General features: G+C 39.7%; 1 protein-coding gene across 1 annotated transcript in view; it reads right to left on the minus strand.

The window, feature by feature from the left end:
- Nucleotides 1-18,821, minus strand: part of TRIP11 (thyroid hormone receptor interactor 11) — a 30,306-nt gene extending 11,485 nt beyond the window's left edge. The window contains exons 1-12 of the mRNA XM_084270458.1: nucleotides 18,657-18,821; nucleotides 16,067-16,143; nucleotides 15,047-15,157; nucleotides 13,628-13,900; nucleotides 12,733-12,801; nucleotides 11,986-12,151; nucleotides 10,488-10,850; nucleotides 8,731-8,771; nucleotides 7,611-7,814; nucleotides 3,684-6,671; nucleotides 1,460-1,600; nucleotides 538-731 (exon numbers count right to left, since the gene is read on the minus strand). Coding sequence (XP_084126584.1) covers nucleotides 538-731; nucleotides 1,460-1,600; nucleotides 3,684-6,671; nucleotides 7,611-7,814; nucleotides 8,731-8,771; nucleotides 10,488-10,850; nucleotides 11,986-12,151; nucleotides 12,733-12,801; nucleotides 13,628-13,900; nucleotides 15,047-15,157; nucleotides 16,067-16,143; nucleotides 18,657-18,795 — 4,766 coding nt within the window. The 5' untranslated portion in view covers nucleotides 18,796-18,821. The remainder of the gene's footprint in view (nucleotides 1-537; nucleotides 732-1,459; nucleotides 1,601-3,683; nucleotides 6,672-7,610; nucleotides 7,815-8,730; nucleotides 8,772-10,487; nucleotides 10,851-11,985; nucleotides 12,152-12,732; nucleotides 12,802-13,627; nucleotides 13,901-15,046; nucleotides 15,158-16,066; nucleotides 16,144-18,656) is intronic.
- Between the last annotated feature and the right edge of the window lie 7,585 nt (nucleotides 18,822-26,406).

Raw genomic sequence — 26,406 nt, forward strand, 5'->3', positions numbered from 1 at the left:
AATTACAGCCCAGCAAAACCAGTCTACTTTCAATTTTTCAGCTCAATTTATAAAAGTGAAGGCAATTTTTTTTCCCCTGATTCCTAGTATCAGGTGTAAAGTAAGGAAACATACTTGTCTCAAAAGCAATTCACAAAGCATGACAGTCACATCTGTGCAGTGAAGTGAAATAAGACTCTAACTTAATGAAGCCTTGACTTAGAAGTAAGGTAAGTCCATCTTTTTTGATGTGGCAGACAAATCAATTGATGGGTTAAGGGATTTTTGCTATTTCTAGTCCTATGCACTGTGGAAGAGTCTAAGTGAGATTTCAATTGATGCTACTAAAAGGTCGACTACCTTCAGGTTCTCAACAGTAGCTGAGTATCCCTCAAATCACATTCCTGATTCAGAGCAACAGAAGTTTGTATCCTTTTGCTTTTACAAGTGCTTAGAATGTTACATAATGGTAGTTCAGTACAATAAGGCCATCATTACCACTCTAGTTAACTGTGGTATTTGCAGCCAACACCACCACTCTACAAACTGAAAGATTACCTGGCATTCTCCACTGCAGTAGACGAGAACACAAGTTTTTCTTCCAAAATCAACACTTTCTTTCTTAGCTTAACCTCCCTGTCTTCTGCAGCTAAAGCTTCCCGTGTGTAGGAGTCCTCCACTTCCAAAAGGTGATTACGCAGCCGCTCCAGTTCCTGGTTCAGGCGCTGTTCTTTCTCACGCAAATGCTGTATCTGGATAGAATCACAGAATCACAGGGGTTGGAAGGGATCTCCAGAGCCCATGGGGTCCAACCCTCTGCCAAAGCAGCTCCCTAGGACAGGGCACACAGGGCGGTGTCCAGACGGGGCTGGAATCTCTCCAGAGAAGGAGACTCCACACCCCCTGGGCAGCCTGTCCCAGGGCTCCCTCACCCTCACTGGGGAAAAGTTCTTCCCCATGTGGGTGTGGAACTCCCTGTGCTCCAACTTGCAGCCATTGCCCCTTGTCCTGTCCCCACAGACACTGAAAAGGGGCTGGCTGATTCCCCCTGCATCCCATACTTCAGATATTCGTAAACATTAATAAGGTCCCCCCTTAGTCTTCTTCTCTCCAGGCCCTTAATCCCGTAGCTTCCTCTGCACTCTCTCCAGGAGATCCCTGTCTTTTTTATCCCAGGGAGCCCAGAACTGGACACAACACTCCAGGTGGGGCCTGACCAGGGCAGAGTAGAGGGGGAGGTTCTCCTCCTGTGACCTGCTGGCCACACTCCTCCTGATGCCCCCCAGGATCCCACTGGCTCTCTCAGCCCCCAGGGCACACTGCTGGCTCATGGCCAAGTGCGTCATACTTTCATAAAAATAATTTAAGCCAACATAAAACATGTCCATTGAAGCAAATGATTTTTTCAAGTGATTGCTACCAAAAATAATCCAGGGAATATTACAGATGCAATGTCTAATTCTTTTATTTGGTGGCATACCTCACTCTGCAGGGCAGTGCTCTCCATTTGCTTCTGTTTGAGTGCTACCATGACTTGATCTCTCTCTTGCTGAAAAGCAACAGCCTTTTCCTGCATTGATTTAACTTCATTTAACAGCTGATTCAATTCTCCTGTCTTGCCCTGTTGAAGACACAAACAAGCATTTCAAAAGGAGCACTGACTTGCCCAGAAGAGCAGAGCATGAAGACAATTCTGATCTTAACAAGGAGAAGGGCAGGACAGCCGTGGCCCTGCAGCACAGAAACATATTCAGGGAAAATATGATTCGGAAGTTATTTCACTCACATTTTACAAGGCAAAGTAAAAGTTATTGCTAAAAGACACTATGCAGATGCACTGTCTGAAATGGCTACTGTGAACAGGTACCCACCTATCTTTAGATGAAGGATAAGTATTAAACACATAATTCCTGACACTTGTATTCTTGAAAATTTCGCTTTTCTCCCAGTGTTTAGATTCTATTCTCTGTTATGCTCATTTATTAGGTCATACACATGCATCAGCTTAGGTAGGCCAACTTGACTGAACTTGATAACTACACACATGAAGAAATCTTTAAAAACAAACCATAAGATGACCTCACTCTCAAAGATTAACCTTCAATGAATCACAGCAACGTCCATCATGTTTTCAGCTTCAAATTTCAATAAATTATGTTCCTACTTACATGCAATTTACAAATTTACACTGGCATACAAAGGAGAAGTGCAAGTAGCTGTTACACAGAATACACACATACACTGGAAGGCATTTTCAGTGATTTGAAGCTTTGCAGCTTGCTCCATCTCATACATTGTTTTGACAGCACTTATTGAATATGCTGGATAAAAGTAAACCAATCCTTGCTTTTGTCACTAATACTTAGGAGCTTCAATTATTTGTTTTTATTTATCAAACTGAATACCATAAAGTACTTTTTGCAGAACTGTAAACTTGCAGGCAAACCTTCTCTTTGTATGCTGTGTTACCTTCTGACACATGAAGTAAAGAACTGTCTGAACACTATTATTTCTAGTTTTCCATGTTGAACATAAAGCAACTCTTCCTCTTGTGAAAGAAAAACATTCAGACAAGCATTCCATGCTTGTGAAACTGAAAGCCTAAGCCACCAGTGAGTGAAAGTCTGCAGGCCAAAGACATAATACGCAGAGAACTCAGCCAGACCATGCAGATTCCCACAAGTGAGAATAAAACAAACCCAAACCAGTAAGAGTGAGAATTTGTGAAGTATATTTTATATGGGCAAGAATGATGAGCATAAAAAGTCCTAATGCCAATTCAAAGCTATTTTTCACAATATAACTATAACAAGACAATAAAACTTCTCATTTTAATTCTTTAGAACAGGATAGGGAAACCTCTACTTTGAGCAAACAGAGGTAAACATCTGTCCTGAGACAAACTCCTCCAACAAAAAATAACCCATGCTTTTCACATATATCATGTCAAAATTGAAACTTCCAAACAATGAACTCAGTACATTACATTCCTGATTTAGTTGGTAATATGAAAAGGTTTCAAAGAGACAGGAGAGTGGTGAGGCACCAAAACAGGCTGCCCAGGTAAGTTCTGGATGCCCCAAGGCCAGGTTGGATGGGGTTTTGGCCAACCTGGTCTAGTGGAGGGTGTCCCCGCCCATGGCAGGGGGATTGGGACTAGATGATCTTTGAGGTCCTTTCCAACCTCAACCCAAATTCTATGGAATTTCAAAGTTATGCCTATGGGGGGGAAATAAAAGCAAGATGCATAAACCCATTAATTTTACAAGGATGTTGTGAAGCAATGACGCTGGAATGACAAGTGGTAGGGGAAAGTACATTGGAAAATTAGTCCTGCTAGCCAACTCTGCAGAAGCTTGAGCACTGTACAGTAAAAGTAATATGGGGCACTTGAAGGAACAATAGGACCAAAGCAAAACCTGAAGCACTAATATAGTAAATAAGTAATTTAAAAAAAAAAAAAAAAGAAAGAAAAAAAAGTAGTTTATGGCTGCACAGTTAACAGATAACATTGTAAATGACTGACCATCTGAATTATAATCTCTTAACTTTGCAGCGGGAAGGTTTTTGTTGCAGTGTAATGCAGTAAGGAGTCACAAACAGAGTTCAGGCAAAAGCTTGATTGCTGCACACACGCAGAAATACACTACCATACTACCATGTGACTAATTTTAAAAGATACTCATGAACATGAATGTACATACCTGTTCTTTTTCTTTCAACATGTTCTCAAAAGCAAGGGCTTTTTCCTTCATTGAGTTAGACTCAAACTCTTTCTCTTTCAGCATCATTGAAAATTGCATATTAGTCTCCTGAAGTGCTTGGAATTCTGTTTCTTTTTCCCTACAACTTGCAACTATTTTTTCATTTTCTTCTTTCAGTTTTCGAATATCCATTTCTAAAATTAAATTTCTTTCTTTAAGATTAGTCACAGCTTGCTTCAAAAGTTCATTTTCATTTTCTTTGTTGCTAAGATTTTCACTCACAGAAAGTAACTGATCACTTTTAGCTTTAATTAATATGTCTTTTTCCCTAAGTGATTTCTGTAAGGCATCATGTTTTTCTTTGATCTGCCTCATCTCTGACTCAGTCCCTTCTTGACTCTCTCTTTTAATCTCTGATTCTGGAGCCACAGAATCAGGTAATTGTTGATTGTTCTCCTGAAGCGTCCTAATAGCTGAATCTTTTTCCTCCAACTTTTTTTCCAGCTGTTCCAGCTTCTTTTGAAGGAGTTTAGACTCATCACTGAGTACTTCAGGAGCACTGTATTGAACACCTGAAAGCTGTGAAATTAAGGAAGCTGTTGCCACAGGCGGTGTTACCAAACCAAGTTTACTCAGGAGAAGATCCTTGGTGTTATGCAGCTGTCCTATGCTGTGCTGAACTTGTGCTAATTCCTGACTAAAACTTTTCAGCTTTTTCTCATTTTGTTCATAATTCTGAATCAAGCCATTATAGTCTACTTGTAACTTTGAATTACTGTCACTTTCAAATGAAATTTGTGCCTGAAGCTTGTGTAACTCTTCTTGGAGGTGAGCTGACTCGTGCTGCATGTTCTGAACCGTGGTTATTACTTGTTGCTTCCACTCCTCCATCTTCTTTACTTGCTGTTTCAGTTTATCACGCTCCTGTAGAAGTTCCTCAAACTGGTTACTGTTAACACCTCCTGACACGTTATCAGTACCTGCACTGGATGTCTGCAATACAGTCAGTAAGGTCTGGCATTTTTGACTCAGGGCATCTATTTCAATGTCTTTTTCTCGAATGATGCGGGATAAATTCTGTATAGTTTCTCTAGACATATCTTGACTGCTGTATTCTGATCTATTGGATAACTTTTGGTTCTCTTCTTGCAACCTTACCAAAGCCGCTTCTTTAGCGGCGACCATATCCATGATATTCCGATACTCTGTTTTTAACTGACTGTTTTCTCTTGTCTTTTCACTCAGAACTGCCAGTACTTGCTCTCTTTCAATAACGTAAGCTTGCAGCTGCTGCTGAAGACAAAGAACATCCTGCCTATAGGAAGCTGAAGAAACTCTAGCATTGAGAGCTTGTATTTCTAAATCCTTCTCTTGAATGATCCGGGTAAGTTTGCCAACTTCATCCTTAGACAACTGATCAATTTGCTGACTTAGAGAAACATTCTTTTCATTCAGAAGCTTAATCTCCATCTCCCTTTCTTTGATACCTTTTACCAGTCTTTGAATTTCAGCTTTAGATAAGTCATGTTTTTCATTTCCATTTTCTCCATTAAGAGTCTGAACTTTGGATTCCTGGAAAATATCAGAGGAATCTGTCTGAATAATCTGTCTCTCTTTGTGCAACTGAGTTTTAATTTGTTCAATTGTTTTCTGCAAATTTTTAATTTCCTCATCTTTCTCTAGAGAAAGTCTTTCGTGTGTGACATTCATTTGCTCACATTGAAATTTAGACTCATCTATTTCTCTTCTTTGCTCCTGCAAAGACTGCTGAAGTTGCACTGTTAGTTGATTCTGATCTTCTATTGTTTTTTTGTGAACTTCTATTTCTTCTTCAAGATTATTCTTTATGACTTTTAGCTGTGTTACCTCACTTTCAAGTTCAATAATAATATCTAGAGTTTTAGGCTCAACTGCAGGTGTAGATCTACTTTGCTGATCTTTAAGGCGCTCAATTTCTTCTTTCAAATGATTATTTTCTTCCTTCATGACTGCCAGACTTCTGTCTTTTTCCTCCAAGTTCTGTTTTAAGACATCCTGCTTTTGTGAAACTTTCATATATTCCTCAAGTTCCTGCTTCACCTGCAAGGCTTGATTTTTAAATTTTTCAATAAATACCTCTTTTTCTTTTATGAGTTCTGTCAACTGCTTTTGTCCTCCTAAACTAGTGGTCAACATCTCTTTTGTTTCTTGATGGTCAGTTTCCATCTGCTCAATGTTCCTTTTCAGTTCAGCAATCTTGAAGTCTTTCTCTTGATTGAGTTTGACCAGGCGCTCATGTTCAAGCTGCAGCGCAGTGGTATCCATGCTCCGTGCATTTGATAATTCCTCAATGGTTTGCTTATACTTATGTGCTTGTTCCAAAAGCCTCTTTTCTGCCTGGTTTAATTCGCTCTCTAACTGCCTTTTTTCCATTTTCAAAGCCTCCACAACACTGTCTTTTTCCAAGGAAACTTTATTTTTCTCAGAAATGGCATCACTTAACTCCTGCTTTACTTCTTCAATGGCTGCTACCAGCTTTCCATTTTCTGTTCTGAGATCAGACAGAGATTTCTCCAAGTCTTCATTTAATTGCTTGTTTTCTGCAATGTCACTCTGTAGTTTTGCAATTTCAGATTCCTGATTACTTTTTTCTGTTAACTTTCCCAAAGACACAGAAAAATCCTCCTCTCTTTCTTTTAGTCTCTGCTGCAATTCTCCCATTTCTTTTTTATTATGCAAATTACACTCCTGGGCTTTCCTTAATTGTTCCTGAAGATCTTTAATATTATCTTGAAGCTGCTGCTTACTTACATGCAAATCATTAAGTGCATATGAACACTGGCTTAGTTTTTCTTTTTGACTATTTAACTCCTTAATAGCTTCCATCTTCTCAATTTCTAATTCTGATACTTTCTTTCTTTCAAAGTCTACGTCAAGTTTCAGCTGCTTGATGATGTTATCAGTTTCTGTGTGTTGCTCTGACAGTCGCTGTTTCAGTGTAATCATATGCTGAAATTGGAACACAAACAAGAATTTGTTAGAACCACCTGAACTATGCTTTTCATTAATTTTTATTCTCTGAATTAAACAAAAAAAATTGAGAAGAAACAAAAATGTTTCCTAGCTGTCAACGTATTTTTAAACACACTTGCTGGGATTCATTTCATAGGAAAACACTTTAAATGTTCAATTCCATAAAGAAAACCAACATTGAAAAAATATGGCTTGCAGCTATATAGTTACAGGTCAAAGGTATCAGAGCAGTGACAAAAAGGTATTATTCCATTTTAATTACATACAAATACTGAACTTTTCTGCTCCATAAATGCTTGTATTATGAAGAATTTGTAATAAACTAGTGTAATTATTCAAAATAATTAAAAAATCAAAGAAAAATTTTTTAAAAAGCATTCCTGTCATGCATACTATCAAAAGACAGGCATTAAAACATCAGCAAGATAAAAAAACATCAAGAGTCTTGCAAGGAAAAATCAAGTAGTATTTAACTAGACTTGGGAAATTAGTATCCCTTATGGACAGCTGACATGCCATGTTATGGATGAAAAAATAAGTGCAGAATTCTTGCACTTCAGAATTTTGCACTGAGGCAGTAGTTATGGAGGGAGTCTAAATTATCTTTTTAAGCCTCTGAGGATAAATTTTAATTCCCTGCTGACTATGTTCAAATATCAACTTAAAAGATAGACACACGTGCATACAAATCTGAACTTCTATTTTAGCTGGCAAACGTGTCTGGGGTGGGGGGAGAAGGGAAGGAGGAATCACTGGGGAGGTGTCCAAAAGGAGAAATGGGCAACTCTTCATGACTGGGGGACAATGCAGTCCCAGGTGTGGCACTGGCCAGGCTGGGACACCCATGTCTCCTGGTACATACCCCCCTCTCCCACAATTATTTACAGTTCAACAATTATTTACAGTATTTATTACCTGAGTAGCTTCTTGATTCTGATTGTCTAGTTCTTCCAACTCTGCTATTAAGGTATCTCTTTCAGCAATACTTTTATTTAATTCTTGTTCTTTCCTTTCCAAATCTTGTCTTAACTGGATTAATTCTGAACTCTGATCCTCAGTATCAGAAGGAATATTCTCATTTTTATGCTGTGCACTGGTCAATTCCTTCTCAACTCTCTCCTTAAAAAAAAAATAATAAATTCTAACCATTAGACTTCATCTTGATTCAGTTTATCAACTGTTTTGAAATGGTTTCTTTTTTCCCTTTAACAATGAAAAAACATGCATGTTTTTATGGTACAATCTCTAAGCCTACATCAATATGATCCCAGTTAAAAATTCTTCATTGTGAAGTACTTGTCTCTGCCACTCATAGCTGCACATTTCCTCATCACTAAGCTTCAGAGTGCAGTTTGCAAACGTTCTGCACAAAAGGCCATGGTCTGACAAGCAAAGTTCTATCCACCTCTGAGGTATGAATCCACAGCAGGGATACCCTTTGAGCATGCAGTATGCTGCATGGCAAGACAGGATATTTTAGCTGAGGAGACCTGAATAACATCCTTCTGAAAAATGACTTCTTCAACATATGCAAAACAGAGAAGATCCCCGTTGAAAAATACTACTGGACACAAAGTAAACTAAGCTAAACCTCTCAGTCTGGAGTTTATAAAGGACTAAGGGAATCTTGCCAAAAATGAAACTGTATATTCCTCTGCTTAACTTCACCAATAAGATGGAGTGCAGTATTACTAGATTACTACATGGAAGACAGGTATTCTACAACTGATAAGTGTCAAAACTGAAACACGCTGAAGAGATGAAAAATTATGAATTTTAAAATCATATGATATAGCAGCCTAAGTAGCAATGGGGTAGGTGGAACTCCATTAATTTCCTTTAACAGAGTATGCTATGCAGATTCACATGTCAAAATTGATCATTTCTATCCACGTGTAATTACAGAATTAATCTACAATTTTGTCTTTGATCACAAGGTTATTTATGTAGAAGTGTGAATGCTGAAAAAAGAAGTGCCAGAACAGTTACTATTGTTATGAACTTTCCTGTTGGCTTAATTTAAAAATTGCTTTACCTGATTTAGACTTGAAAGTCTTGCTATTTCATTTTCTGCTTCTATAAAGAAAAATAAAACACATAATATTACTACTTTCCAAGCAAACACAAAACCAAATCATCCTCCCACCTTGCCCTACAGAACTCTGCTGCTCAGGAGAGAACCGTCTCACTGTGTTTTGTGACGGTAGGCACCTGTGCTGTAGAAGACTGAAATGCACGATCCATCACCACCACAAGAGAGAGCATTATTTTTACAACTGAACCCACATTAGGGGGAGTTTGGTACTACAGTGTATCAGTTATACAGTATTACAAGACCTTCTCCTTACAGATATACTTCTTAAACAGTTAGGTTTCAGCGTTTCTTTAAGAAGATATGAGCAACAGACTGCCTTTAGACAACAAAAGCTTACATCTACAATTTTAACAAACAGCTTCTCTTGAGGCATACTTACTTTGAAGAAAGAAAAAAAACCCCATCAAGCAGTTGGTATACACGATTACTGACCTAATCAGACACCTCTACAGTAAAACTAGTTGTAATAATGTCTCTTCTGCTTAGCTGTGCCTCCATGGACAACCTTTTTCTAAAGCAGCAACTTACACATATTCTCATAGAATCACAGGCTGGTTTGGGTTAGAAAGGACCCCAAGGATCACAGAGCTCCAACCCCCTGCCACAGGCAGGGACACCAACCTCCAGCCTGGATCTACACCAGGTTGCCCAGGGCCCCATCCAACCTGGCCTTGAACACCACCAGGGATGGGGCATCCACTACTTCTCTGGGCAGCCTGTTCCAGCCCCTCACCACTCTTTCTGTAAAAAACTTCCACTTCCAGTAGATATAGTAATATCTACTATAAACCTTCCTTCCTTTAGTTTTAATCCATCCCCCCTTGTCCTGCCATTGTCTGTCCTTTCAAAAAGTTGATTCCCCTTCTGTTTGTATGTTCCCTTCAGGTACTGGAAGGCTGCAATGAGGTCACCCCACAGCCTTCTCTTCTCCAGGCTGAACAAGCCCAGCTCCCTCAGCCTCTCTTCGTAGGGGAGCTGCTCCAGCCCTCTGATCATCTCTGTGGCTCCTCTGAACCGTCTCCAATAGTTTACATCTTTCTTCTATTGGGGGCCCCAGATCTGGACACAGGACTCCAGATGGGGCCTCACGAGGGCAGAGTAGAGAGGGACAATCCCCTCCCTGTCCCTGCTGCCACCCCTCTCCTGATGGAGCCCAGGATACCATTGGCCTTGCGAGCTGCAAGAGCCACTGCTGGCTCATGTTAAGTTTCTCATCCACCAGAATCCCCAGGTCCTTCTCAGCAGGGCTACTCTCAATGGGCTCTTCTCCCAGTCTGTACCTGTGTCTGTGATTCTTCCTGCCCAGGTGCAAGACCTGACACTTTGCAGTGTTGAACCTCATTAGGTTCACCTGGGCCCACCTTTCCAGCCTGTCAAGATCCCTCTGGATGGCTCCTTTCCTTCTGTTGTCACCCACACCACTCAGCTTGGTGCCATCCGCAAACTTGCTGAGGGTGCACTCAATTCCATCATCGATGCCATTGATAAAGATGTTAAAGAGCACCGGTCCCAAGACAGACCCCTGGGGGACCCCACTTGTCACCAGCCTCCACCTGGACACAGACCCATTGACCACCACCCTTTGGCTACGTAACACTCATATTCAGTTCCAAATTTTAAAAATAAATTCTGAACATCAGAAGTGAAAACCTGTGAAGATACATTAAAAATAAATTAAAAAGTAAGAAACTTTGTACCTGACAGTGCTTGCTGTAGTCTGACAACATCTTCTAGTTGTGATGTCTTTGACTGGAGCTGCTTCTGTTCTTTCAGGACAGCATCTTGCTCTACAACAGAGCTCTGAAGCCTACTAAAGTCAGCTTTAAGATTTTCATATTCTTCCATTATTTGGATTTTTTCTACCTTTGCCAATTTTTGCTCTTTCAGAAGAATTTTGTTTTCTTCTTGGGCAGAAGACAATTTCTGATTTAATTTTCTTATTTCATCCTCTAGATCCTTTACAACACGCAACTCTTCCACTTTTCCTCCTTCTAGACTCTGAGACTTTTTCCTCTGTTCACTAAATTTAGAGTCATTTGTAGCATCAGCACCAACACCACCTAAGAAGCAAAACAGATTTTTTGATATATTAACCAAAGTCAGCACTGTAGACATTCTGCTGAAAGCCTGTTCTTCCACCCCTTCTCCTGATGGGGGGAGACAGTCTAAAACAAGGATTGATCATCATCACCAATCTACTAAAGTAGAATCAATATTTGAAGCAGTGCTATATATACTACTGATCTGAGAAGCAGCTTTTCAAATGCTTACACATCCTTGGCTTGAAGTAATTTCAAAAGTGTCACAAGATGTACACTGTTCACAATTAAATTAAAATATACCTGGTCTCTATCCCTCTTGGTGGGGACAAGACAATCTAATTTATCAGGATTTGGAATTCTTCAACTTTCTAAGAATAATTTATCAAACCCCATCTAATTGAGTCTGATGCAGAATCCCTGTTAATAATTTAATTAGTCAATTGATTTTAAGAAATTAAATCTCTATTAGTACTACTCAAAAATTAAGAGGCTTTGAAAATAGTTCCTTTCATTCCAAGATGAAAACTTATCTCTTTCCAAAAGGTGACTATATACTCATTAGAAGTTCAAGATTTAACAGGTAATAAAATAGAAGCTTACAGGCAAATCTTACATGTTTGTACAAAGGGGCCCCTAAAGGAAACATAACATGTCTATTTCTATGGAATATGAAATACCTACAAGACAACAAAAAGCTCCTTGTAAGAATTACTGAGCTTCCCCTACAACCTAGTCATGCCACAGACTAAGGTGTGGGCCTTACAGCAATCTTTGAGCATTTGTCAACGAACCCAACTGGCACACAGTACTTCCTACCAAAATTATTTCTATCCTGAGATGTTCTTATCTTCAGCTTTGTATGTCCCATCCACACCTATATTCAGTGTAAGTTTAAAAAAGCAGGAAGTGCAGAATTTAGAACACAGTAGAGAATGAGTCTCTAGATTGCTCTACACCAGAAGGTGAACTCCTGTCATTCCAGTGTTCAAGCCCAGCACGCACTAGGACACACGTACGTTAAACATGAAGGGGAACTAAAGCTGAAATTCAAATTCCTAAACATTATGTATTTACACTACTACATACACATTAGATGCCTTAACCAAAATTCACTGTACATTCAATAAAAAAGAAAGCATATGGTAATAAAGACCTTGATGCAACTGATTCTCAAGTTCCTCGATTCGCTCTTCATATTCACTCAGCTCTTCTCGGTGCCGACGATTTATCTCTACTAGTTTTTGCCTGTGCGCATCCTGCAATACTGAAAGCTCATGTTGATGTTCATCTATTTCTTGACTTAAATTCCGCTTCAGCTCCTAAAAACACCACCAGAGAAACAGAATGGTAAAATACAGCAGGGAAGCTTCAAGAAAAAAAATACAGGAGAAAGAAAATAGTGTTCCCATTAAAGGACTTGTTAAAGAATTACTCCAGGAGAGGCCAGGTTTCTTGGCTTTTGTTGGTTTTTAAAACCGTGTTAGAAGACATTCCTTTTAGAAGTATGTTTACACAAACAGAACGCTCTACACAGCAAATATTAAACCAATGTAAAAAGACTGCAACTCTTTTAATAGGGCAAGATGTTTCTGAGAAGTTACTCTGCGTACCTGAAATTCCGTCTCACAGGTCACCAACAGCTTCTGAAAGCAACCTGCCCTCACAAATACTGATGTCATTTGTTTACGCTTATGTATCAAAACATACAAATACCTTTCTCAGAATAACTAACTTTTTTAAACATAGCACAGCAACATTTCAGTCAGCAGTACAATTACATGTTCACTATTAAAAATGCATGTGGCATGTACGTGCTACTGTTGTAAATATTTAACTACATTCACGAGTCCTGTGACTATATGGATAAGACAAGATTGGTTCCTCAACACTGTCATCTTACCTTAACAATATTTTGCAGTTTGCATATTTCACTTTGCTCAGGATGATTTATCCCTTCAACTCTGGAAGACTAAAAAAAAAAAAAAAAAAATCACACATCCATGTGAAAATGTATTTCTGATATAAGTGCTTTATTGATATTAAAAAGTAGAAAACAATAAAGCTAACATGAAGCAAAATTCAGATCTACAGTAGTTTTTATTTTAAAAAGGGTATTTTAATGGAAACATTTTAATTTTCCATTCAAAAAAAATTATGTGCAAATGCATAAAAACTTGGGGTGGGGGGTGTTATTACACCTAATAAGCCAACAGGGTTGCTTACTTCTGCTTGAATATTTCCACAAGGAAAAGTTTTCCTCTCAAGCCAAGCTATAGCTTGAAAAATGATGACTCACATCAACAACAGCTTGAAAGATTGTATTCATTCTTTTCTCAGCAGACCATGAATTACAACTGACACAGCAAGGAATGAGAGAGGAGTACATAAAAACAGTAAGCAAGTGCCCTACTATCACTTTGAACGGTGTTGTGTTGTCAGTAAAGAATCGGTATCACAGCCAGGAAGAAGGTAAGCATTCTTTCAAAGGCTACATAAATATCAAACCCTTAAGTGGTATTGTATTCAAATGTTTATGAAACCCTTTACCTAACACAACAAATCATGCATAAAAGCATTAGGGAAAAGCATTTGGAAGTTAGTCACTGAATGTGTCCCTAATCATGTGACAGCAAGAAAATGACATCACTAGGTTTCAGTTTTTCCATCAATTCATGTTCCTTTGAGAAACTGTACATCATGAAATCTCAAAAGACCCAACTCCAAAAGCACCAAATGCAATGAAAATCCAAATGTGAAGAGGACAAAAGAAGGTAAGATAGGGGCAAAACACTCACCAGTGCAATCTGCTTCCAGTGGTCAACTTCAGATTCAAGCCTAGAAACGTCATTGGACAATCTGTTTATTTCTTGTTGTGACCAGATTATATCTCCAAAATCCATGTCATCTTCAAAGCCTGAAGTATGTCTGACCTCTGGAACGTAGGAGGCTGACGTGGTGGCTGGTGGCACAACATGAGCTCCTAACTGTGCTGACTGAGCAGCTGTCTGTACTTTCTGCAACTGTTCCTGTAGCGCGTTCTGCCTAGCTTTTAGATGGCTTATTTCCACCTGAACATGCAGAATACAATGCATTGATTCAGTAAGAATATCAAAATACACTCTACTTTATCCCTTGTTGCCTTACAAAATGTGAATCAACCACACTGCTACCCCCCAGCACAAATCACTAACAAAAAAGGTCAACCAAACAACCCACACTCTCAGTGGAGAAAAGCAGTCTTGCCTGATGTTCTACAAAGTATCTCATGCAAGGGCCCACATTAAAAGTTTAATAGCTCTCAGTTAAGTAAAGCTACAGTAAAAATAACTACTCATTTTTTTCAGCATCCAAGATACCCAAGCCCAATACTAAGACTCAGGCTAACAGGTTGTACAAAAAATTATTTCATACCCTGTGTATGCCTCATCCACACCTATATTCAGTGAAAGATACCAAAATTAAGCAATATTTGATGCTTCCCCAGTTATTTATATTACACCTGATTTCTTTTACACTTAACAACTCAATGTATTGAAAATGTTCTTATTTACAATAAACTGAAATTAGCTGCATGCAATTCTCTCAGAAGTCTGATATTGCATTTATTAAGCAGAATTCTTACATTTCAAACTTCTGCTTCCTCTAGTTCCCACATGCATTTACAAATAAAGCAGAAATAAGTCCCCTTTTGTGTAGTTTTACACATACTGACAACAATGAAAAGGCAATGAAATCTCATGTGATGCAACAGGTTATCAAGCTGGTGCTTCTATTAAAGAGGGACACTTCTCAAACTGAGAAGTAGCTCTGTTCCCTTTAATTGTATACGTTAAGATAAATAATTACAATACCTACAAGCCAGTTAACAGCTTCAAATGGGAACTGGTTCATCTTGCCTTCCTTAAAGGCAAATGAATCCGAAATACAAAGCAGTTTAAGTGATTCCAGAAATAACAGACATTCCAGTATATGTATGACATTCCCAGGGAGCTTTCTCTTGACCAAACTATCTCCTGGCAGTTCTGCTTATATTATGTGATTCAATGCAATGTATGTCTTTTTCTCTCTGTGCCTACATTAACAAACTAAGAAACCATAAAACTGTGACCAATACTTTTGCTGAGAGAGCACAGATACTATAACAAAGAGATTAAACAGCATAATACATAAGTTTATTGGACATATTTACTCAAATATTTTACTCTGTATCCTACCTCTTTCTGCTGAAGCTGATTTCGGTACTCTATAGATAATTGCTTTATTTGAAGCTCTGCTGCTTCGTGCTTTTCTTCTAAATCACTGCAAACTTTTTTCAGTCTCTCATTCTAGCAAAAACAAGAAATGAATGTTGGTGAATTCAGAACAGTTCTTAGAGAATTGGAAAAACCTGAGTCAGTAATCAATTAAGTTGTACAGATTTCTCACGTTACTACACTCCAAACACACAGTAACTTCCAAGCCAGGGCCCAAAATCATGTTTATGTCCACATTTTCCATTTTTATATGGTATGGACTCTAGCTCACTTTCAGAAAACGGCTTGTGGTGACCAGAGGTAGATTTCAAGAAAAATTCAGGGCTGAATTTAGGAACAGCCACAGAGCATAATCTGGAGCCAGTATCTACACTGTCCAGTATTCTCACTCTGACATTGGCCAACACATGGCAAGAGTCTAGAAAAAGGACAAGCAGAAACAGTTACTTCCCCAAAACGTGATCTTAACTTTTCAATGCTCTTGAGGGCTGAAGGCATACGTGAAACTTGTAAAGCCACAAGACCAACAATCATTTGCACACTCTGTACTTCAAAGCTTGCTGCAAAAGCCACACTGTCCTGCACAACCAGGTATTCTAAATCTGCTTTTATCTGCAGCGATAAATGAAATGGTATAAACCCATTTTAACTCTGTGCTAGCTAAAATTTATGAAACCTAAAAAAATGTTTTTGTATTTGTATGCTTTTCAGAGCCAAGTCTGTGGCTGCAGTCCAAGTCCAGGCGAGAGGCAGAACCAGTTGTGGGATGTAGCACACTTGCATCACGAGCATACTCCAATAAACAAACACATCCCCCTGTGATGGTGGTTTGTCACCAAACAGAGCCACGCTCTAACACCACTGCCACCCTTGTTTCTATGTTTACCCAGGCACAAGCAACTTTGGTGCAGTACATCACCTTCATGAGAAACAAATGCTAGATAGTGCTTTTAATTACAGTAGCGCTGCAAAATTTCTTACTTCAAACTTCAGTGCTGCATTAATACTTTCTATTTCTCTCAGTCTAGAATTGGACACATGGAGCTCTGTTGCTGCATCTGAAAGAAAGTGAAAATTTTCATTTTTAACTACTTTTCATCTGTTAGGTAGACAGCAGTTAAGACTACAGTTATCAGTAAGTATCTTACATTAGACTGCTTCATCATTCATTCCTATGTAAGTATCAAACAACACTGTCAGGATTGTCAGATCAGAGACTCTTTCTGAACCTAGTTTAGTTCTCTCTTACCTACGCTTTACATCAGATCACAAAACTAACAGAAATGAACAAATTGAGCTTCTAAATAAGTGAAATCAAAAGTTTTTATTTGACTCTTGTGTCACTGATTTTGTTTTTCATTTAGGACTTCGCCCCTGACACGACAGTTGTGTTTCTCAGTAATCTCAAGTGAAGTTTTTAAACAAGATTTATGTTCCACTAAACACAGTAACAGCGACTAAGTTTTCAGGGGGAAGTGGGGGGGAACCAAACCAAAACCAACACAACCAAAAACCAAACCAACATAACCCAACAAAACAAAACATGAAGCCTGCCTCCCACATAAAGGTTTGAAAACCCTGCAAGACTTGCTTTCATTTATAAAGGTGACAATTTACAATACCGGTTTTCCTAATACAAACCGGACATTATTCTCTCCCTGGATACTCTTCCTTTAATGATCAACCTTCCTTGAACAAGGTATGTTTACTTCTCCCATGTCCCACCTTCAATGGACAAAACCACCACATTTCCTTTTGTTAATGAGAAATCACCCTAGATTTATCAAGCTTGCTTTATAGTCAATGTTCGAAATTTGGAATACAGGTAATTTTCAAGTCAATACCTGTACTTCATCATTCCCTACATGCTGATTAAAACTGATGGAGCTCAAGTACTGCAGAGGCAAAAATCTACCCTAAACTGGAGATGTTTAACTATAATCCACACACGCTGCCATTCAGATGGCAGTCAAATCAGTGAACATAAGGGATAATAATAGGAAACATTAGAAAAATAGGAAGTTAAAAAAAGGAATGTAAGAAACCACTTGCAAAGTGTACTTTAGTATTTAAAGGTCTTCAAGATCATAAGGACTCTTCAAGAGTACTTAGATACCACTAGATTTTTACACCTTCAAAGCTAGTAGCCCATAAAGATGTACTGCTCTGAAGTTTTTAGGAAACAGAAGGTGTTCCCACTAGTATCTCAGAATCAAGTACTCCTGGAACTAACTACTGAACATCAGCACATCTCTCTCGCACAAACTAAAGCACAGCTGTGTGAGCCAGAACCACAATTTATCTTTTAAAAAGGCAAAACAAATGCACTAGATGACTACACAGTTTAGCAGGGTAGAATAAGTTTCCAAACTAAACAGACGTGAAGTCATTCTAAGCAAGTCTTTCAGAAAAGTGAAAAAAGATGACTTTGCAGTTATCAGAACAAATTTGTCTCTCCCAAGCACTTTACCTGTATACCAAAAAACCCCCCACCATATGGAATCAGTACTATCAGCTCGCCAACAAGATTTGTGTGGTATTTTTGCAATGTTCATAGCTGTGAAATTGCAAACAATGCAGAAATGTTTGATTTCACCTTTAAGATGATTATTGTTCCTTGTGGTTGCTATTTTACATAGTGTTTGGAAAATGCTCATTTTTTTTCAAGAGGTTAGTTTCAAGATGGTAAGTGATACTAGTGGTATTAACCTACTGATATTTATTACCAGGTTATAAATTGCTTTACTAGGAAAATCAAAAGTTTTATTCAAAAACTCATAATGAAAAGGCATTACTAAAAACAGAAAGACTACAGTACAGAACTAATTTACTATACAATTAACTACTTTACTGAGCATCTTACTGTAAGGTCTCAGCTTTTTTTGTTCCAACAATATGTATTTTGTTTTGAACACAAACCACCCTGGCTTCTAGTCGCTATGAAGCAAGGGCCCCGTTCTCCCTTCTGGCTGCAGGAGAAGGCAGGCAGCACTCGACAGGTTTATCTGGGCCCCACAGAAACGTAAATAACAAAACCAACAGGGTCACTGGCCCTTTGCCCGTGTGACACGTCAGACTCAGACTGCACCAGCAAAAATCCCTCTGTACTACTACTGCTCCTCTTCTGGTTTATGAAACCACTCTAAAGCTGCTAATCAGACAGGGACCGAGATAAACGGAGCAAACAGAAAGAGCTGGGCTGCCTGTGTGCTTGTACCACAGACACAGCGCCTCAGCAACTCAGAACCTTTCCAGTAACACGCCTGGACCAGGCCCGCCTCTGTTATTACAGCCTGGGAGTATTCTGGCTTATTCTCCGGATCCTGAGGTCACAGGGGCGGAATATAAACCCAAACCAGCAGCTCTCCCGAAAAGCACACAACCGCGGCTCGCCTGGGCCGCCCAGCTCCGTGGCCGCCAGCCGCCCGGCGCAGGCCCCCGCCGCTACCGACCCCTGAGGAGACCGGCGGCGGGAGGGCTCCCTCTCGAAACCAAGCCTATGCTAGAAGGTACGCGATGACCCCCAGCCAGCAGGCTGGCCAGCCCGGCGCCTCAGCCCACCCCCGCTTACCGCCCACTTCCTCGGCGCCCTCCAGCAAGATGTCCTTGGTGAAGCTGGAGATCTGGCCGGTGAGTGCGGACAGGCTGCCTCCCACCTGCCCCAGGGACTGACCCAGGCCGGAGCTCAGCCCGCCCAGCCACGACGCCATCTCCGGCGCTCAGAGGGCTCCGGGCCTCACTCGGCCCCGCGACGGGCGGCCCCCGCGGCTGGCAGCCGGGTGCCGCGGCGGAAAGGACGGCAGCCGCCTCCTTTCCCTTCGCTAGGTGGGGGGTCAAGACGCCTGCTGCGGACTCAGCAGACCGGTCTCGGCGAGCACTCCGCAAGTGCCACACGCATCCCCGACGCGACCCGGCTCAGCGGCTTCTCCCGACGGCTCCAGCTTCTGCCACCTCGACGGCCGCCATAACTCCGTCTCCCAAAACACCATCATCAGCGGCCGCTCTGACGTGTACGCGGCAGCGGAGGATGCCGGGATGGCGACGAGGGGCGGGCCGGACGGCGGGGGCGAGCGCGGGGCGGTGTCCCCGGGAGGTGACGGGCTGTGCCCGCGGCAGCCGGGGCCGTGGGGACGGGTGGTTTGGCGATGCCGTTTTTCTCACGAGGAGCAAACCCAGAACCCCGGGGCTGGGCCGGAGCTCCTGCCGCTGGGCCCACCTCGGCAGCGGGCAGGGCCGGTGCGGACGTGGCAGCCGAACGCGGAGCGGGGCGGTGACGCGGAGCTGACGCCAGCCGCAGCCTCACGCCAGCCGCAGCCTCACTCCCTACACAGACTCGAGGCGAATTTATTAACCAACCGGCCTCCGAATGCTACAAGAATAAAGACAGGCGGTATTTGTACGAAACAGGCCAGGTTCTGAACCACTGGCTCCAGCCAGCTCTCTGTGGTTTTGAGGAAATGAGGCACCTACAGTGACAGGGAGTGTGAGGGGCACAGCGCCGGTACAGAAAACCGGCATTAACACAGCAACAACTATCAGCAGTGACAGGAAAAAAAATGCCAGTGCCCTACAGCCCAGTACGAGCTTCAAATTAAACAACTACAACAACTAAATATCAGTAATTAAATTACATCAGCAGGAAAATGAACCTGAGGAGAAAGCGCATTTCACAGGTGAAATCTTCACATCTGCGAGGAGGGGCGAAGGCGGCAGGCAGAAAGCACAGGCTCTGGGGTACAGGCTGGCACACAGGACCAGGCAGCTCTGGAAAAACCTGGCTGTCGCTTCCCCCAGCCTTACCTTGCAGAGCCTGCAACACTGGACTGCATTTTTGGTTTACTGCCCATTGTCACTGTTCAGTACAGTCAGTGTGTTTACAACAGAAAGAGCTGTCGTGTTCAATAGTTCTCCAGTGAGGGTTGCTTCCCCCCTTTAGTGAAGAATTTTTCTATCATGTCCCTACATCATTAAATTTTAATGGCATATTTACCACCCTTACAACTAAGCATAATAAAAACAATCATATACTACTTAAAACTCATTTCTAGCTGAAGAAATGATACCAAAACCCAAACCAAGCCAAATAACTGGTGCTAGCACTGCAGGAGTTATTAGAGCTGTTTATATTTGATGGTGTATCACATGTATCTTAATTGTTTGGGTTTTTTTATTTGAAACACTGAGTTTAAAAATGGACACAAAACATTTACAATGCTCAGAACATCCTGGACCATAGATGAAAAAAACCTAACATGTGGGTCCACAGGGGTTGGGGGAAGGGGGAGTTTAATCTTTCCCCCTGGTGTTTGGTTAATTTACTTTTGTGGGAACTGTCTTAAGACTATTCAAATAAGATCGGGGATGTCCTCCAGAGTATTAAAAAGTATTTAAGGATTATAAAATGTCTGCTATTGTGGTTCATTTTACAATGCCAAGGTAGGCAAGAAGTAAAAGTAGCATAGAGGGCTGCTTTTCCCACTTTTTTAAAATTACCACTGAAAACTAGAAACTGATTATTTAGCATTACAATTCATTTTCTAGCTGCATGGCTTCATCTACAGCTACTATGATAACTGTACACAAGAATTATTTGGTATTATCTGCAGATTGACTAAACTACAAAATCTCTGCATTGTGCCACAAAAATAACGTGTGTTCTGGTAGTGAAACAGCAAACAAGCTTATTTTAAAGTCAGAAAGCACACAGTTTTTAAAGATGTAGCATAGCTATAGTCAGCACCAACCTTCTTCCTAGCAGGAGCATCTTTACACAAGTTCTGTTATATCAACAGATGAAAAGACATCAGAGATGACAGAGTGTCTATAAGCAACAGAAAATTAACACACTACTAATGTATACACACAGCATGGTGCAAATGTTTATATGAAAACACTCAGGTCAGGAGAGAACCATTAGAAGCTATAATTGTATTTATTTAAAAAAGTGATATCAAATACAACCATATATATATCCGTGCCTACTTGGGAGAGCATTTTCAAAGTATCAAACAGCACTGCCATTTTCCAGTGAAATCAGTGACAAAGCATTTCAGCTTTCCTTAATCTTTTCAATATTATACGATTTATATACACAAAATAGAGACAAAGTTGTATAGGAATCCAGAGCCAAAGACATGATACTGAAAGCCAGAGTCTCAAGACAAAAAAAGAAAAGTTACCCAAAATGTTTTCTAAATACACAACTATTAGGCAATAGATGAAAAAAAAATTCCCTTACAAAATCCTAACTCTATACTGTTTTGTACACATGGAGCTTTATGTAAGAAAAAAAATAATTTTATCAATGCTTGCATGCTTTGAAGACATCTATGTTTTTCTTGCTTTTTTTGCACAGTGGCATTTTAATATTACATCCCTTTCTGTTCAAACCCTTTCATAAGTTTTCCCTCCTGAATTCATACAGTGGCTATTGTGTGTGTACACATGTGCCTGAAGTGTTGGGAAAAAAAAGGTAGTATAACAGTAAGTTGATTTTCTTAAAGTAAAAACATTTTTATTTTGTAAACACAGTTCAAAAGTCCTATGTACTTTAACATTCTGAAGAACTGTAACTGGGGAATGAGGTGACTGTGGCAGATTAAATACTAAAGCATTCCCTCTGTGTCTGAAATGCAAATAAGGCAAAACATGGGCATAAAAAACCCCCCTTTATTACAAAACAGCTTTTAAGATGCAAACCTGGGTACAACACAAATGAACTATTGATTTGAAACTAAAGAATTGAATATTGGAACTGGGCCAGTTCAAATATATTTCAAGTACTGTTCTTACCTAAAGAAGTGATGATGTGTATGTGAGGAACGAGTATTTGTGTATTCTTGTTAGACCTTACCCTCCTCTTTTTTTTTAATTTGTAATTGTGAAGATTTGATTTATGCAAGACAGTAATGGCCAACCAGCTGAGCAACATAATTTTATATCTAAGTCCTCAGAAAAGATTGCACTGAAATTTCTTCTCCTTACAATTTTTTTTTTTTTGATACCTATAAAAGTATTTGCTGGCCACATAAACTGTACAATGATACTTCTTTTTAAATCATTCCCTCTTAATATTTCTTAGTAAAAAGTCCACTTTTTCGATTTTTTAAGTAATTTGTACATTATCATCATTATGCTTGAAAGAATAACAATTCTAAAAAAAGCACAGACATTTTAGAACTTAACACATTCTTTTTTAAAAGCCTAATCATCAATTTTGTAATAAACCAACTTGCAAATGCCTCTGAGTTACAGAAATATGATTGCTTACTAGACATGTAAAATTCTTTACTATGAGGGTGATGAGGCACTAGCACAGGCTGCCTGGAGAAGCTGTGGCTGCCCCCTCCCTGGCAGGATGGTGCTTTGGGCAGCCTGGGCTAGTGCAGGGTGTCCCTGCCCATGGCAGGGGGTTGGAACTAGATGATCTTTGAGGTCCCTTCCAACCCAAACCATTCTATGATTCTACGTGCAGAAAAATAACTCCCCAACATTTCATACTTTTCTAATAGAAGCAATAGTCCAACATTAAAACACACTGGAGATTTAGCTTTATATTAGTTATTTTTAAGTAGTCTGCAAAATAATTATGTATGAAAAAGAGTATATTAGCTGGAAATGACATTTAAACTGGCTGAAGTTGCTTGAAGGCCTGAAGGAACCCAAATGTTGGCAAGCCAGTATTGTATCAAATTAGTTTCAAGCCCAGAAAAAAATCATTTAAGTAGCTCATATTTATACCTGCTGTGCCTAACAAGAATTGCATTCAAGCACAATTTCATTACAACACTTTCTTCCTGCCCTCAGTGCAAGACTATGAAAGCTGCTGACAGAATTATACTTTGAAAACTAACTTTGGAAGATACTTAAGTACCACTCATTCCCCCTACCCCTTAGATTTCTTTAGGCAGAAATACCACAAATTACATCACATGAACCTTTCACTGTGAGGAAAACTAAACTGCTGGATGAAGTCTGAAATAACATACTGCAATAAAAAATAAATCAATTTCTGCTCCTTCACCACAGACTTTGTCCTAAAGCTACAACACAGGAAAAACCCCTTCAGCTTGACAGGCAAGGGAACACTAAGAGTAGGCTCTACACTGGCAAACACCTTACGAGCATAGTTCAGCCACACTGAGAAGAGTTTATCACTGAAAGAATGCACACCAAAAAATGAGATCAGCTTTTTATTGACAGCTTCTTCACAGGTGCACACATTTTGAACTTTAGGTCTTGGTTATAAAATGTGCTGTCAGCAATTAGTCTTTCCCTTTGGTGCAATTAACATGGAGCTTAAATTGCTCCCCCTCAACTCCTTGACTAGGCAGACACACCTACTTCATTAACCTTGACAGTCCTCTGAAAATCAAACCAGCATTTGTAGAGTGACAATGTACCTGCACAGAAAGGAATAGTTAGCCCTGTAATGACCAACACAGTTATGTTTTTCAGGCACTGTTACTTTATATTCCTTAAATGTTAAAACACTAGAGTGATGAAGCAACTGACAAATTGACAAATGTTCAGATGCAAACCTCCAAGCTTTAGTGATTATGAAGACATGTAATTATCACATGCTACAGTTAATGCAATTCAAGGGCCTTAGATTTTTCTTTAATATAGAGCTGCTACACTATACAGCTAGAGAAAAAATACATTTATAAGGAAGAGGTTTTTCTCTGAGGGTGGCAAGGCACTGGAACAGGTTTCCCAGCTACCCCCTCCCAGGGAATGTTCAAGGCCAGGCTGGATGGGGGTTTGGGCAACATGGTCTAGTGGGAAGTGTCCTTGCCCATAGCAGGGGGGTTGGAACTAGATGATCTCTAAGGTCCCTTCCAACCTAAAGCATTCTATGATTCAATGATTTTTATTGTATTCTTAAAGGATAAGAGGTCCAAGTAGTGGTATCAAATTGCCTGCCTGTATCTGTTTATAAAAAGGAAAGTCTCATTTCAGAATCAGTTCATGGCACAAACAAAGAAAGGAAATCAGAGCTGGGATAATTTACAGACAAGCAGAGAAATAATTCAGTGCTTTACAGATTCATTTCCTGTTTTCAGTTTCATATACATTTTAAACTGAAAGCAGAAATTTTATGTCCTGAAAAATAATAGCATTTCAAAATGGCATATGCACATGTGGAGTTTTAAAGCTATTGTTCAGCTGTATTAATTTTAGAGATATTCATTATAATGTGCACAACTGGATTATTTGAGAGACAAAGTTTAAAATCAGTTTTTCAAAAGTAGTGCTGTCCCACATCAAAATCTGTATTGTCTTACATACACCAGTGGTTCTGGTGGAAATTCAGCACATGGGTGGGGAAAACAGAATTTAGCCAAATTACATAGAATATTATAATATCCTAAACTAAGAAGAAACCACTGCTGTAAACAAGTCTTTACTGAGAGGTAAGAGCCCTTTCATGTACAGTACTACTTGAAACTGAACATGTATTTCCACCTAGCTACCATTCATTTCATGCTAATTTTAATTAAACATTAGTATTGTGCAATGATAAAAACGTTAGAATATTTTGATAAAGTAATTTGGGTTTATCATCAAAAGATTCTTAGACAGCCTGTGCTGTTAATGCATTAAGTGAACTACAGCTTACATACTCTATCTACAATGTATTTCAGTATAATTTATATGTAAACAGAATTTGTATTTCAAGCACCATTTAGAAAAATTAAACATACCTCAATTGTTGCACTGAAATTGAAAGTCAGGCTTGGTCACCCTGCTACACATTCATTCTGGATATCAAAGCAAGTGTCTTACAACCAACAGAAGAAGCTCCCTCACATACTTTGCTCTACAATTTTTCTCAGGATCAGAAATAGCATGATAAAAAGTTTTAAGGTGCATGAATAAAGGCCATTCCTGAAAAAGCTGCAACATTCTGAAGGACACTCATAAAATGCATTGCAGAAAGAACATCCACACAGACATAAATATTTGTTCTTAAAAGAACTTGCACAGGGGTCATTTCAGATCGCAGGAATGAACCTTATGTGTGTGGCACTGACTTTATGGCACCAAAATCCCCTCCTCCTTTCTCCTAGTCTTAGTTACTGCTCTTTCATACTGAAAGGCCAGAATGAAGGGCTGATCTTGAAGAAAAAAAAAAGACTCTGGAAGAGGTAGAAAAGAAAACCTGTTTAACCCAACTAATTATAAAACCAGCATATAATCAAGACAGTGGCATAACTAGAAAGAGATAAGAAAGCAAACAAAAAACACAACCCAACAACGCAAAGGCAGCAAGATATCTGCCAAAAGACAGTAGGACAAGGCAAAAATCCTACTACTTTCAACATGGGTCTGAAAATTTTAATTGGAACTAAAATTAAAACCAGGTTTAGCCAAACCCCTTTCCATCATCTACCAGAAATCCTGGCAGACTGGGGAAGTTCCACGCGACTGGAGGCTGGCAGATGTGACACCCATATATAAGAAGGGCCGGAAGGAAGATCTGGGGAACTCCAGGCCTGTCAGTGTGACCTCAGTCCCGGGGAAGATCATGGCGAGGGTCATCTTGGGAGCTGTCATGCAGCACATGCGTGATGGCCAGGGGATCAGGCCTAGCCAACATGGGTTTACAAAAGGCAGATCCTGAGTCACCTTCCCTAGATGTGTTTAAAAAAAGGGTAGATGAGGTACTTAGGGATATGGTTTAGCATAGATGGGAATGTTTGGACTCGACCTTCAAAGGTCTCTTCCAACCTTGTGATTCTGTGAAGTGTTAGAAGGTTAGAAGTCAATGAAAATTTTATCTTTAATTGCAAAGTATGAAATAAATGGTTTCATGTTTCTCCTGCAGAATGAGTCATTCCAAAAGTGGTCAGCAGGATCAAAGTTAACAAAGACAGAATAAACAATCACAAAATAAATTATCTAAGGTAAACAGTATTTCTTTTTCCCCATTTTAAGTGATTTCTAATAAAGAACTTAATTTATGAACACACATCATTTGTATCTATTTTTTCATTAGTACTGAAGGAAGTCAGTTAATGCTGGGTTTTGACACCTTTTGTATTTCCTATAGAATTCTTCGTAACAATTTAAACCGGCTTTTTAAATACAAGTTACAGCTGCTACACATCTTTGTTCATGGGAACAGTTTAAGTAATTTTAATATAGTTACTCTTGTGAACAGATATTCTGTGGGAGGAGTGCTACAGTTTTGTAAATTAGTGCAATTTTTTAATTTGCAGATTCCCTCTGAACTTTGACCTCCAGCCCCCCTTTCATTCCTGCTTCCAGAACTCTGAAATGAACCCTGCTTGTGCAACATCCACAGAGTAAATTTA

This window comes from Gallinula chloropus, assembly GCF_964237585.1.
Source record: "Gallinula chloropus genome assembly, chromosome: 14".
NCBI lineage: Eukaryota > Metazoa > Chordata > Aves > Gruiformes > Rallidae > Gallinula > Gallinula chloropus.